The sequence below is a fragment of the Nannospalax galili genome, unplaced genomic scaffold (assembly GCF_000622305.1).
Source record: "Nannospalax galili isolate Female #2095 unplaced genomic scaffold, S.galili_v1.0 scaffold453, whole genome shotgun sequence".
Taxonomy (NCBI): Eukaryota; Metazoa; Chordata; class Mammalia; order Rodentia; family Spalacidae; genus Nannospalax; species Nannospalax galili.
The window spans coordinates 696,252-711,257 of NW_008334081.1; the positions used below are offsets into that span (position 1 = coordinate 696,252).

The 15,006-nt window shown below is 47.9% G+C and overlaps 1 protein-coding gene across 9 annotated transcripts in view; it reads right to left on the reverse strand.

Annotated features, from left to right (window-relative positions):
* Window positions 1-15,006, reverse strand: part of Hdac4 (histone deacetylase 4) — a 268,268-nt gene that overhangs the window by 74,967 nt on the left and 178,295 nt on the right. For all 9 annotated transcript variants that reach the window (XM_017797164.2, XM_029561632.1, XM_029561628.1 and 6 more), the window contains 2 exons: window positions 12,050-12,200; window positions 1,528-1,648 (listed from right to left, as the gene is read on the reverse strand). In XM_017797164.2, the coding sequence (XP_017652653.1) occupies window positions 1,528-1,648; window positions 12,050-12,200 (272 nt within the window). The remainder of the gene's footprint in view (window positions 1-1,527; window positions 1,649-12,049; window positions 12,201-15,006) is intronic.

The window sequence follows — 15,006 nt, forward strand, 5'->3', positions numbered from 1 at the left end:
ACATAGCTGTTTCCCTTCCCCATGGCGCCTCATCTGTAAGAGGCTTCCTTCTTCCACCTGCTGGCTGTGTCCTGCTCTCCCCCACAGCCTCTATTCATGGCAGCCTTTCTCCCCATCCTTGATACCAAGCTGCCTCATCTGTGCATAAGACCGTGACTGTCCTCCTGGGACTCTGACACAGTTGACTGCAATTCACAAGTCCCACTTCTTGCAAAGGCACCTCTGAGCCCTCTATTTTCTTATGACAATTTCCTAGATCTGGAGTCGGCCCTATCCCCACCTTCTCCACTGAAGGGGCTCCTCTTGCTCCCCCGTGTGATTATGATCTAAGGATCCGCTGCCGCCCTGTCCCAGCAGATGTCCCTTCTCTCCGTTTCTCCCTGTCCTTGCCTGCCTTTTCCAGCCATGCCCCATGTCTACCTCCAAACTGCCATCCTACCCACTATCCTTTGCTACATCCGCTTGACCATCCTCATCCCACGTGTGGACGGGGAACAGAGAGCCTATGCATGGCAGATGCCTGGGCTGACCTCTCTAGCAGAGGCTTCATCACAAGCCAGGCTCTGGCTGCCACAGGCCTTTCTTAGGAGCCCTCCTCCTCACTGCTGTCACCTGCTGCTTCTCACGGGCCTCCCGTCTCACCCTCTGAGCTCCACAAGGACCAGGGCATGCTTTGGTGGGAGGGCAGCTTGGGTGGATTTGCAGTATGTGCAGCCATGGAGCACAGGAAAGGCATAAAGAATCTCATCTTACAAATGCTCTTTGAGCTGTACTGTGGCAACTGAGGTCATGTACACAAATGGGAACATTTCAGAGTGGTTTTAGTAACAACAGTTGTCCATTTTGAGACTCTAGAAAAACTATTTTTTTGCTAGTGAAATTAACAATTACATTGTTTCTTTCCAGCAATGAAATGACCTTTAAGGCTGCATAAAGTACTGCAACACTATCATGTACCCAGTGTGAGAATTGGCCAGATCTCCTCACTGGGCTCTGTACCACAAACAGCCACTGCGGGAGGGAGGGCACCCCCCCCCATGCCCCAGTCAGCTGCCTGCATCGCTCAGCATGAACAAGGCCCTGCTCTGGTCTGCCCACCACGCATGCTGTCCCATGCAAATCTCCCTTCCTAGGTCTCTGGCTCTCTCCCAGGGACTCAGTAAATAGATCATAAAGATACTAAGGTGCTTATCGATTCGACCAGGACTCAATAAAGCACTGGATGAAAACCGAGTAATGGCCAGTGAATAATTAGGCCAGGGGTTCACTCTAAGTTGTTCCTATGATATTCAAGAATAGTGACTAGGCATGGCCTAGATTGCTACCTGGTGCTCTGAGGATGGTCTACTCTTCATCTGATGACAGTGACACACGTTATCCCCAGACCCACACACTTCAGATCTGGCTATGGTGCTTCAGGGATTCAATACTCCCCATTACATTAGAAGGAAAAGACCTGGGTCCACTCAAACCTGTCCACAGAGCTGAGTACTCCAGGCTCCCAAAGAGCAGGTCCGTGTCACTTACCCATACCAGTAGCGGGGGTCGCTGGAAATGCAATGGTTCAGGTTCCGGTGGGCCAGTGCCTTTTTCTTGTTGAGTACGAACTCCTGCAGCTTCATTTTCACCTCTGTGCTGGCCACGGCACCTGAGAGGAAGAGCAGAGGATGAGAGCAGTTCAGGGCAGGGGGCAGAGGATGCAGGGCAGGAGGAGGGCTCTCCCTCCACAGGGCACTGACAAGGCCAGGGAGCTTTAAGGAAAGTCTCCTGTCCAGGGACAACATGACTGTACTCTATCAAAACAAAGACTGCACAAAACCTACTTCTGAGGGAGTCTCACAACAAAGTTTCTGAACCAAGTGCTGGTGGCATGGTGGCTCTCCTCTTGTTACTGAAAGGCAGCAGACTCTGAAATGTTCCATGCAAACAGAATGTCCCACACAGCCACCCAGAGGGACAGGGTATGCTGGCATGCTGTACTGGGAAGCTGCTGCCAGTGTCTATTTACTCCACAGAATACAGCTTTCTGAGCTTGAAAAAACAGCTCTGTTCCCTCTTGCCTGGTCCCATACATTTGGGAGGGCAGATATGGCCATGCTGACTCAAGTAGAAGTTGTGGACCATGAGGCCTTCTTGTGTTATGGTGAAACCTGTGTTAAGGAAAGCTTACAGATTTGAGAAATACAAGAATACCCAACTCACCCTGCACAGGGACCTGCTAGCGTTTAGCCCGTGTCCTACTGATCTACCTGCAGGTACCTCAGTATTGTGTCCATCCATCCTTCTAAGGACTACCCCAAGGGATCCCTGCCAGTGTACAGTATTTGAGCACCACTCTGAGAGGCTCCAGATCCTTCACGCAGCCCATGAGCCATGTTTTAGCCCACCACTCCTGCCTAGGAGGCTCTGGCTGCCCTTCCAAACCTTGATCAATTCTTCCCAGGAGTCCCATCAGGTTGGTGCTGGAGTCTGTGGACAGGTTCTAGTCACCTGAGTTGTTTGGACATTTTTAGAGCAGTTTAAGCCAGTTCAGCAACTTAAACCACACATGAAAACTATGAGAAGGTATTCTTACCCCCAAGTTCCAAGTGGAGGGCATGCAGGTCAGGTCATCAGGTGAAGGGCATGCAGGTCAGGTGGAGGTCAGGAGGAGAGCATGCAGGTCATGTGAAGGGCAGGAGGTCAGGTGGAGGGCATAGAGGTCAGGGGGTCAGGTGGAGGGCATGCAGGTCAGGTGAAGGGCAGGAGGTCAGGTGGAGGGCATGCAGGTCAGGTGGAGGGCATGCAGGTCAGGTCATCAGGTGAAGGGCATGCAGGACAGGTGGAGGTCAGGGGGTCAGGTGGAGAGCATGCAGGTCAAGTGGAGGTCAGCAGGAGGGCATGCATGTCAGGTGGAGGACAGGAGGTCATGTGAAGGGCAGGAGGTCAGGTAAAGGGCATGCAGGTCAGGTGGAGGACAGGTGGTTAAGCCCTGGCAAGTATCCTACTAGCCTTACTGCCTTTCAGTACAGACATTTTGATGCATATATGCTACTTTTTATGGAGTCTATTGTGGTTTTTACCTTTGTGGGTTTTTTTCCTATTTCTTTATAGCTCTGCCACTGATTTTCCTTTCAAAGGTTTGATAATTATTTGAGGGGCTGGGGTCTTGCCTAGCATTAGCAAAGTCTTGGGTTCAATCTCCAGGACCACCACCAAAAAAACACAGACACTGTTAGTTAACTCTGGGCTTTGACTAGCTGACCTGTCTGCTAACATGATTTCTGTTTTATTCTGCAGGAGGCTCAAGCACTCTTCAGCAACTGGCCCGTGAATTGCTAAGACCATTAGCAGAGCAGGCTCTGCTTGCCTTTGTATGTCTGAGGCAGCTGTCCTTGTTCAAGGGAGAACTTTTTTTCAGTCCCACACTCTGGTTCTGCACAGCAGAAATCAACTACAGAGGGCACAGGAATGTCTGGGGTATGCACAGGGTCACCAGCAGCATCCTTGACACAGGGTCTGACAGGAGTGTGGCAGAACCTGGACCTGGCAGCAGGGAAGTTACAGCTGATGGGGGTGCTGCTCTCAGACTGTCTCTTCCTTGTTCAGGAAGAGCAGCTTGTGTGGGCTTCTGAAGCCATGCCAGTTAAATCCCAATGACAGTGAAGGCCCAGCGCAGGCAGAGCAGCCCAGGTCAATGCACTGTCCTGCAGACATGGAAGGTGGAGGGTTTGTGGACCCTATGAATGGCTTTCCGTAACTGACTACTCCTTGTTCCAACAGGGCTATGCTCGTAACCAAAGTGCACGCTGCTGTGACACGCTAGCTGCACTCTGCTGAAGATAGGCTTAGGTCTGCACTGCTAGCCGGTATTTTAGATTCCTGAGTGTTTCCAGATGAAAACTCGGTTGATTGGGGGCTGGGAGACAGATCAGCAGTTAAAAGCACTGGCTGCTCTTACAGAGGACCTGGGTTCAGTTTCCAGCACCCATGTGGTGGCTAACAACTGTCTGTAACTCCAGTTCCAGGGAATCCAAGGTCCTCTTCTGACCTCTGAAGACATTGCACTACACAGGTACACTTACATACATGCAGGCAATATGCTCATACACATAAAATAAACATAATAAAATACTTTTTAAAAAAACGAGTTGACTAAAGGTGGTGCTCCTGCTAAATGTGACAAAAAATGCTGGGATCTCTGAGAATTCACTTTTCTGTCAAAGTAATTTCATTATTTGATATTAATAAATAAAACTGCAGAATGATCAATTATCAATGTTTGCATCATAAATGTTTACAAACATACACACAACTCACTATTTAATAAAGTCATATAAACACAACCTGAAGAAATGAAGTAGCAGATACTTTGCACTGGGTTTCAGATGTTTAGAAACTGGAGACACATCCTGCTGTTTGCATCTGCTGGCATAAACAAGAATCCCCTTCATGGCTGAGGTGCCTGGGCCTACTGACAGTAAGAGCTCGGCAGTGCCTCCCAACCACGGTCTGCTGGCCCGCTTTCCACCATGGGACCACACTCTTGAGGGCTGCAAAGCCTACGCAAGCTTGCCAAAGACCCAACTGTACACAGTTTATTATTAATAATAAAACCTGACCACCCGAACCCACACAGTGAAAACCACGGGGCTGCTGCCTGTGATGGGTTGGAGTGAACCAGAGAACATTCCAACACTCAGTCAACGGAGGACGGGGCTTAGTGTGCAGTGTAGAAACTGTTTTTGACTTGCAAACAGATCTGAAATGTTTTCTAAAGTCATATTCTGTGAGACTTAAGATAATATTTTTACTGGACCACTTTGGTAAACTGTGAGAAAGTAATTTAGACTGAGTTGCTTTTAAAATTCTTATTTGTTGGTTATGGCACAGATTGACTAGCTGATACTGATTATCTGAACTGTAATTCTTTGATAAGCAGCCATAATTTCCCCTTCGCCAAAGAAAAATATGTAAATAGGATACTGCTGAGGAATAAGCGGGTCACAGAGAAGGAGTGGGAGTCCAGCCCAGGGTCAAGATGTGAGTCTAGCCTGGGCACCATGCCTATAAGGCTTTGGGTCCTGTGCATGCATTCTGTAGGGCAGCACCAAACTGTATATACACAATCAAGGCCTCACAGGCTCCTACAAGGAACAGGGAAGTGGCTTCCTAAGTAGAAGGCCGACGGGGCAGACCATGAGCCTCCACGGTATTTAGAATCCTCACACAGAGTAGAAGTACCTTACTGGACTTTGGTACTCATCACATATATGGCTCTACCTCGAAATCCTATCACTTAAAGTGAAAAAAATTAAAAATGTTCATTATTTCAAGAGTGAAATGTTAGAATTATTGATGATTACAATAGTGTTAATTTCCTGGGTAAAAAAAAACTTAGAATTTAGAAATAAACTGGCAATTAAGAGTAATTTAGCAATAAGCTCTTTGAAACATATCTGTTTTGAAACAAACTGAAAAATATTCAAAATTATACTGGCATATTAGACTACATCCCAACTAAAATTTAGAATTAGCTTGGTACAATAACAATCTTTACACTTAAACTCAAGAACTGAATTTACTTGGTAGTTTAATCCCCTTTTGAACATCAGGACTTTTTTTTTTTTTTTTTTTTAAAGAAAAGTTCAATTAAAACTTCTAACGAGGATTAGTTAAAGGCAAGCCAAAATAGGCCAGTCTCAGAATTGGACTATACCCTCATGGTGCATATACAAATGCAGATCACAGACAGAACAAAGACGACGACTGAAGACCGTAAGTAAGGACTGCGGCTTCCAGGATCCCTGCGGGGAGTGGGCAGGAGACCTGTAGGAGGCTTCAGCAGCCTCTGTTCGCAGACAGGGACATAGAGCACATGGGACAGAGGGTGAGGCTGGACAGAGAGAGGGGGAAGAGGTGGGCCTCCCTGGGCAACCCATTCCTCTGGAGCTACCTGTGGATGAGAAAACAGGTGGCGGCCAGGGTCAGAGCAGTGGAAACTGGAGTGTACCAAGGGGGAAGGACCCAGGAAGCCTCACAGGGCCTGGGCAGCTGCAGAGAGTGCACTTATGTGGGGAAACCACAGTGGCCCAACATCCACCTGTGATCAGCTCAAAACCCACTGCACCGAGATGATTAAGATGTTTTAATGCATCTAGTCAACTATAAAAAGCAAACAGGAAACTCAGTCTGAACACAGAGGCCAGGATCCAGAACCACTTCTTAGCTCTATGTGCACAAACCACAGCAGGCCGAGACAAGCTGGAGAGGGGGCAGAGGGTGACAGGGAAGGGAGGGAGACAGGTGGAGGAAAAACCCAACCAGAGGGCACTCTAAGAACTGCGCTGTGCACATAGAGACAGAGACCCTATGAGTCTAACAGCATATTATTTTGCAGGGAGGTGCAGTGGATGTTAGAATGGAAGAGAATACCACATGAAGCAAAGGGACTCTATCCGTACAGGAGACGCTCAGAGGACACAGAGAAAAGAACTAACCATGTACAGCTGAAGTTTCAGATACACTGACTGAAGAGATTAGGGCAAAAGTATTATTTTTTTTTTTTTTAGATAAAAAATGAGAATAATCAGTTCTAAGAATTCATACATGTACCAAATCACAGATCTAAGACTATAAAAGCCCAAGAAAAATAAAACAAAACTGTAGTTGAAAGTACATCTGAATCAAGTGTGGTGGCACTCCTTTAATGGGGCAGGGGAAGGGGCCAGGGCAGGCTGATCTCTGTGAGATTGAGGCCAGCCTGATCTATACAGCGAATTCTAGGCCAGCTGGGGGTATGGAGAGACCCTGTTTCAAAAAACAAAGAAAAACAAAACTAGTACATCAGAGAAATACTTTAAAAAAAAGACAGAGAAAAATCTTAGTCATAGCCATATTTATCTCTGAAAAAGGAAGAAGGGATGACAGCTAATTTTTGATTTATAGGGGAACAGGGTCTTCAGAGTGCTAAGAAAAAAGAAATATGAACCTGGAATTAGACACTCAGCAAAAATAACCTTCAAAGATTAGTGAAATAAACTTTTAGACAAAAATTCAGTCTGTCACTAGGTTCCACTAAAGACAGGCATCCCAGACAACAAGTTCAGCCACATGGAGATGGACACATGGAGGATGTGAGCCTAACTGGATACAGGACTCTGGGAATCTGAAGGTGAGACCGAGTCAGAGCAGCAAACAGGCCACGGCCTTACCCTGTCTCAGACAAAAGCACCAACGTGGACTGGATTTGGTGGGGTCAGGCTGGACCTGGTACTCACAACTGTACTTGGCACAGGGAATGATGTGACAGCAACTCATTACCAAGCAGGTGGGGAAGGAAAGCTATCACTATACAAGTCTAGAGCAGGAAAGTGGGATTAGAATAGTTGACTATGAAGTACAATGACACACATATAAACATATCAATACTGTATTGAACATAAAAGGACGAAATCACTTAACATTGGCGTTGTCCCCAGAGGTGAATTTACGGCTTGGCGTTCAGATGGCAGCAGAAGGAAGGGCTGGAATCAATAGTTTAGGGATGTGTCTCATAAGGCTAGGGAAAAAGTCAGAATTAAACCAAAAAAAAGTTAAGAAAAAGATCAGCTGAAATGAATAAAGTAGAAACCCATCTATGAGAACTGAATCCATAAAGTTTAAAGCCAGATTTCCAAAGAGACATCTAGACTGACAAGACAGATTAGTGGAGAAAAATAATGACACCAAACAGCAACCAAAGACTAGGTGCAAGTACCCAGGACTGAGGAGGTCAAAGGAGAGCACTACAGACCATACAGACACCAAAAAGGTCAGCGAGACATGATAATAAATATCAGCAAGTCTAAAATGCATTAAAAATTACAACTTACCCACAGTGATGCAAGAGCAAAAAAAAAAGTCCTATATATTTTTTAAAATTTTATTATTTTTATTTTATGTGTATACGTGTATTGCCTGCATGCATGTGAGTGTACCCATGTTGTGCAATGCCACAGAGGTCAGAAGAGGGTGTTGGATCCCCTGGAACTGGAGTTATGGACAGTTGTTAGCTGCCATGTGGGTGCTGGGATTCGAACCCGGGTCTTCTGCAAGAACAACCAGTGTTCTTAACCGCTGAGCCATCTCTCCAGCCCCCAAAATGTCCTATATTTAAAAAATTGCATATATTATCAAAAACCTTTGCATAATGAAAACCTTAGGGCTGGATCTCTTAACAGCAAATGTCACAAAACACTTAAAAGTCATCCCATACTAAGCACAAGAAAAACTGATGCTCCGTGTAAGGCCTGCTCTGCAGACCAAACCTCACGAGGGTGTCACTAGAAGGGACAGTCCAGTCAGTCACGAGAGCAGTGGTAAGCACACAAAATAAGAGCCAATCAAGCAACACATAAAAAGATCATGTTTTATGACTGGGACCAGGTTGAGAGAGGCTATCCCAAAAGCACCAGATGGAATTTCTATTCAAATAAATCTATTCACCACATTACCCAAATATACTAGATAAAAAAAATCCTATGACCACCTCTGAAAGATTTTGAAATATCTGATAAAAATCAATACCCATTCATACTGAAATTCATAATAAACTAGGAAAGGAGGGAACCTGATAAACAAGTAGGTCAATGAACAAGTCCCTCTGGAAAATGTGGCCTGTACCAGTGAAGGGAAGCCAGGCAGAGGCCTGCTGCCATCTGTAACCCAACATTCCAGTCAAATAAAGAAGGAAAAGACCTACCAGTAGTGATATGTAGCACGCTTCTATAGGTTGAAAACCTGAATCAGCCATCTGTCAAGCATACATGAATTTGGCAAGTTGTTGGGCACAGCGTCAAGAGTAAGCAGGTTACCGATTGCTTTTCAAAACAGTAAAACCGAGCCATAGACAGTAGTATCACACCAATCAGATGTCTTGAGACACACCTGCTAAAATGTATGCACACCCCCTGCATACAAAATGTTAACACTTTGTTAAGAAAAAGTTTAAAAGATCTAAACAAGCACAGGATGGTTAGGAATAATCAAAGCTGCAAATATATTGTGTCTTCCCAACTGGATCCACAGTCAGTGCACTAGGGAACCCCAGGACCTGTGTGGATGGCAACAGCCAGTTCTGAGACTTTCAATGGAACAACAAAGTGCCAAGAACAGGACACTTGGCATTTGTTGGGCTCAGACTCACTTCCAAGCTGTGATGACTGAACTATGCATACTGATACAGGACAGCAAAGAAGCAGACACAACTAAGAGGCGCAGAAAGGCAGGTAAAGAGGTCCTGGCATCAGAGATCTCCTGAGGGGAGCAGCTGCACAGCCCTCAGAAACAACATGCCACATACACCAATTCCAGCGGAATGGAAGCTCACATGTGAGTGGGAAATGATGCAGGTGCTACACAATGACAAAAGAGCACACTCTGAGTTTGGGAAGGGAACTGTTTCTGAAATGCAGCTCAAAGGTTTGCAAAGGAGACTGAGGAACTGGACTAAGCTGGAACTGAGAATCCTGTGCAGGAACAAACACTATCATGAGCGAAAGTCGCCTCCCAAGGGGCCAACAACATACAACTCATGAGAACTTCATTCCAGAATGTACAAGGAACAGCTCTGCACCAAGAAAGGGGAGACAGCTTCTGAGAAGCATGGACAAGAGACCTGGCAGGATACTGCCAGAAGGGGAGCCCTCACTTCCGTGGCCAGCAGCAGGGCCTCACGCTGTCCCTCCCTAGTAATCAGGGAAAGGCAGCTCCAGATGCCAGCAGGGACCACTACAGAGCTGGGACACAAGGACAGGTGGCCCTGGGCTGGGAAGGAGGAAGCAACAGAAGTGCTCCTGTGTGGCTGGTGGGAATGTTGGCTACCAGAATGGCTTTGAGAACTCCCAGACACCACAGAAGAAGAACAAAGATCCCAAAGCCCTGTTGAGCTCTGTTGGGTAGAGGGTCCCCAGGTGTGAGCATGCTAACTTCCTAACCATTCCTTATTCTCTGAAGCACATCTGTCTATGTATCACATACCAAAGAGAGTGTCGAACAACTTCAAACAACAGACTTTACAAAGTTGCTTAAAGCATAAGCATCTTGTGGTGTGGCAGAGATGTGGATTAAAATTCACACAGAAAGTTCACTATTTGAAGGTAAAGAATCTGGGGGGTCTGCCTGCATGGTAGATTTTCATCACAGTGTCCCTATGAGCAGGACTGAGCACAGCAGCTGAAGAGGCCACTTCCTGATTGGTCAGTGCAGTCACATCCTACAGTGAGGGGCTGAGCATGGGCAGGCTATACAGGCTGCTTATGGACTGCACCTCCCAGACTGCTCCCCCCACATCTCACCTCAGGATGACTATGTGGCAACTCCATAGTCCAGTGGCTCAGTGTGCAAGCTCAGTAAATCCTGGTGGTACCCCCTTCCAAACATGCTTAGAACCTATGGATCTTAGTGCTCCTCGTGCATTAACACCTCTTCCTTGAGTCAGAGAGGCAGACTCCTGAGTCTGCTCTGTTCTGCCCCTCCACTGTGTCACTACGGTAGGCTCTTCAGAGTCAAACTCAAACCCTGAGTCCCTTCACCCAAAAGAAAAAACAAAACAAAACAAAACAAAAAAAACCCAGCTCCTGTGATTGCTCCAGGGCCCACATGTGCTACAGCTCTGTAACAAGGGTCACGTGTCCCTCCCCGTCCCTCTGGGGCAGGCTATCTGGAGTAGTGGTCCTCCCACCCCTTCCCTACCTGCTGGGGGGAACAGGATGGGTGAGGCAGGAATAGTGCAGCATGTCTATCTGGTGGGGTTTCTTTGGAAGTGTTGATCAGCTGGGCCTGGCCACCGTCATACAGTTAAATGCTAATGGTATTGCTAAAGGGTCTTTTGGGATGTGAGAAAAGTAGGCACTGACTGTACTGTACTTAAGGTCACCTGAGTGGCCTGGACTCCACTGATCGGAAAACCTGAACCAAGACTGAGGTTTCACCCGTGAACCAGATCCCACTGACTTCTGGTCTAGGGAGTTCTAGCCTGTCCATCTGAAATCCTGCCTCACCACAGCTCCTCCTTCTGAAGGCCTACCCACCTGAAGTCCCTCCCAGCCAAAGGTCTGCAGGCCCCAAGCTTCCCTGGGCAGCCCCACAGCCAGCGCAGGCAAGCAGCTGCCCGCTGTCTTCACTCCCTACTGGTTCTTCTCTGTTGGCTGCACTGGACTGATAAATCTATACAACATGCAGCACACGCTATCCTGGAGGCGGTCTGCCTCTCCCAGAGGCATAGACGTCACCTGGTCCTGCAGCGGCACTCCAAATGACAGCTGGTAACAAACAGGGAAGCGAAGTGTAGCACCCACCAGTAGATGTGACACAGCATGGACAAGAGTGACAGCATACTCATCCACGTCACAGTCTAGGTGAGCAGAAACAAGGAGACAGAGGGCAAGCTGCAGGGGGAGCCTGCTTTGTGACCCACAGACACAATGCTAAGATGCACGTACAGTAAAAAACATTGTTTAAGCAATAGAGACAATAAAACTGAACTAAAAACTTGTGAGCGTGCAGGGCAGACACTTCCAGAGAGCAAGGGGAGGGCTGAGACCAGGGTGGGGCCAGTCAGAATGTCCCAGGGAGCAGGATGCCTTTTTCTTTACACTACAGTATAGACACCACTGAATTCTCTGCTGTGTGTTCATGTATGCTCTAAAAAGTTTTTTGTCAATTATTATTTTAGGTATGTTCAATATTTAAGAATTTTAGAGGGTGAAGTTTTCAAAAAGCTTTAAGAATATGTTGAAAATATTTTTACTAAGAAACTGTCAGAAACTGGGAGTGGTGGTACACACAATCTCAGCACTCTGGAGACTGAGGCAGCTTGGGCTATATGAGACCTTGTCTCAAAAAAGAAGAGGGAGGGAGGGAGGGAGGGAGGGAGGCAGGCCTTATGGCTAACCACAGAGAATTGGGGGAATGGCAGGATTTTGCAGGTGCTTGTCACATGCACAAGGTATTGGCAACAGGGCATGGATGAACGGCTGGTGTGCCCCCGCTACACTGCTCCCCCCCTCGCCCCCTGCCCGGCACTCACTCTCTTTGCCCTTCTCCTTGTTCTTGAGCTGCTGCAACTTCTGCTCTCGGTGCTGCTTCTCCAGCTCCTGCTCCTGCCGGTGCCGCTCCAGCTTCCGCTGGTGCTCCAGCAGCTCCTGCTGGTGCTTCAAGGCCAGCATTTCCTGCTGCTGCTGCAGGTAGAGGAGGACAGAGGTCAGAGCCTTGGGAGACCCACAGACACCCAGGAATTATCCCAGTCCTCTCTGGCTGCAGCCACTGGGGATGCCACCCTGCCTGCTGCCCAGACAAGTACGTGGCCACAGAGAAGGAAGGGCTGCCAAGGCCTACACCTCCTTTGCCCTCCTCAGGGGCCAGATGCATAGGACAGCCCTGGAGCTCAACAGAATCTATAGGAAGAATAGGTGACCTTGCAGAGGGCACTCACAACAGTGAAGCTGGCTGGAAAGCAGCTGGGCATTTTCTTAGATATAGAACACTCCTGAAATCCCATCTTAGGGACTTAGCCACCAACAGTCCACTTTAAAAGTGTGCTTGCAACATACAGAGCAGGCCCAGAGGTGGATCCAAGGCCCTCAAGGTGGTTAGAGATGGTAGCACTGCCTGGCCCCCAAACAAGTAATCACTGACAAGCAAAGAACCGAGCAAGTTACATCCTGCAAATTCGACAGAACCAGTGTTGGCATCATGTACACAGGCAAGGGCACAGGGAAATCAACACAGGCTATCACTGTCAAGTTCTAAAAAGGGAAACAAAGACCAGAAACCATGAGGAGACAGAGAGCTGAGGGAAGGGATGTGGGGGACATCCCAGGGCTTGCACCATGGAGCAATGGCTATGAACATGCACACTGCCACAGCACATCTAAGGTTTGGGTATCAGGTGTAGACATCAGAGCTCACATGTCAAAACGTGACAAGTCTGATGACATGAGAATATTTAACATGCAAATAGTTAAAATACAAAAAGTAAATGAGAAATGGTCAGCATTTATGATAAATGCAGATAAACTGCAGGTAAACACTGTCATCAGCTAACAGGAGTGTAACAAGCTGCCCACTACCGAGATGAATAGGGATTTCCAGACATACCCAGAACAAACAGGAGAGAAGCAGGCGTTGCTATGCTGGAAAAGGAAAACAAGAACCCTGCCTTCAGCCCCAGCAAGCAGCATTCCAGGGCCTCTGGCTCCTCCGCCTCAGCCTGAGTGCCGTCCCCAACCCCACTGCATGAGTGGCTGGGTACCCTGTGGGCACTTCGTTGGTGTTGCCCTATCATGGAAGGAAGGGGAGTGGCCAGGAGCAATGAGCAGAGAATTGGTAACCAGCTGGCCTGCTGAACGTCCTATGGAGAAAATCTGACACAGCATTCTCTCCTAGTATGTGGATCAGTGTGAGGGGAAGTCGACTGGGACATCATTCCAGCCACGCAGTCACGGGTACAGTGCAGCCACGACAGGAAACAACAGGTGTTCAGGGCTCTTTGGGATGCTTTACACTAGGCCACAACCCTTACAATGTAGAAGGAAATGTACAGGGGAGGAAGCTGAGGCAAAGGGGCAGCCCAGGGTCTTGTCTTAGGTGAACTGGCTCCTGAGCAGAATTTGACTAGTGCTCAAGTGGGCAAGGGAGGCATGTGTGTGGGCAGCCAGCCCCTCACCTATGTGTGAGCATGTGAACTAGCACATTAAGTTTACTAAGCATACACGTGAGTATATACAGGTGTGCTGTCTGTGGTCCACATACATGTGTGTTAAGTGTGCACAGGTGTGGTTTCAGTGCAAGAGTGTGCAAGATGGCTGCCCTTCTTAGTAGAAATTGACTCTCACGATAAATCCAACAAGGCCTGTGGAGGATAGATGGGTATATATCCAGAGATACTTTCCCAATGTTGCTGGGTGATGTCTCAAAAGTGGGGCCTGAGTCAACCTGGGAACTCTGTACAGTACTATATCTGCCAAGTCAGTTCCAGGGGATCACCTGGAGAATCCTCCTCCATCCAGGAGAAAGTCAGGTCAGTTCAGCCACACACTTCCTTAAGCTCCATGCTTTCGGAAGGGCCTAAGCTGCACAGAAGGCCCCTCCTTGCCCTTCTCAGACCAAAGGTCTGCAGCTTCCTGGCCCTATTTTCCATGAAGGCCTGTCACCAGCTTCCACAATCAACTACTACAGCACCAGGCAGAAATGAGGAGGTGGGATTGTAGAAGGCTCTGAGCTTGTCCAATCAGAATCACAATATGCCACTTACCTAGCAGGGGAATGTCAAGTCACATCATACCAAGAATGTGAAGGAAACCTGACAGTAATTGTGCAGTTTTGTAAGGTGAGTGTTCTCCTTCTGCAGCTCAGGTACTGACTCACCAAAATAGCTTTCAGCAAAACACAAGAACTTGAGCAAAATAGTGAGCTTACACATGCCACGCACATAAGGAAAATGGGCTGGCAGCTGTCCTTTGGGTCCGGCTTGCGAAACCCGGGCAAGTTCTCAGCCTACCATACTCTGTACTAAGGTTAACCCCAGCCGCTGGCAGAGAGTACAACTCTGGCCTCACACGCACGGTGTCCCCATATCCTTCAGGGTGGGCTTCCTTGGTTCTGCTGCCCTGTTGCTATGGAAGTAGCCTGATGCCAGAGCCCTGCAGGACTTTGGGCTCTGGTTAGAGCTATCTAGTCACAGCTGTGGTCATGTCCAGTGAAGTTCTCCTGGGCAAACTGAGCAGGTGGTAGGCACTGGAGACTGAAGGGGTCCTATAGTCCCTGTCCCAGGTGACCTGCTAGGGCTCTCAAAAAAAATCAACCAAGTCTACAAACGTGTCCACTAATAGCATTCAGGGAAAGATGGTCATTTCTGGCCAGTGGCACAGGGCAGATTAGCTGGAAGGGACAGGCATTCCCCAAAGCAGCACAGAAGAGGGAGAGGGAGAGGCCTGGATGGGGCGGGGCAGCAGGGGAGTCCTACCCAGGCATCTACAGACCTCT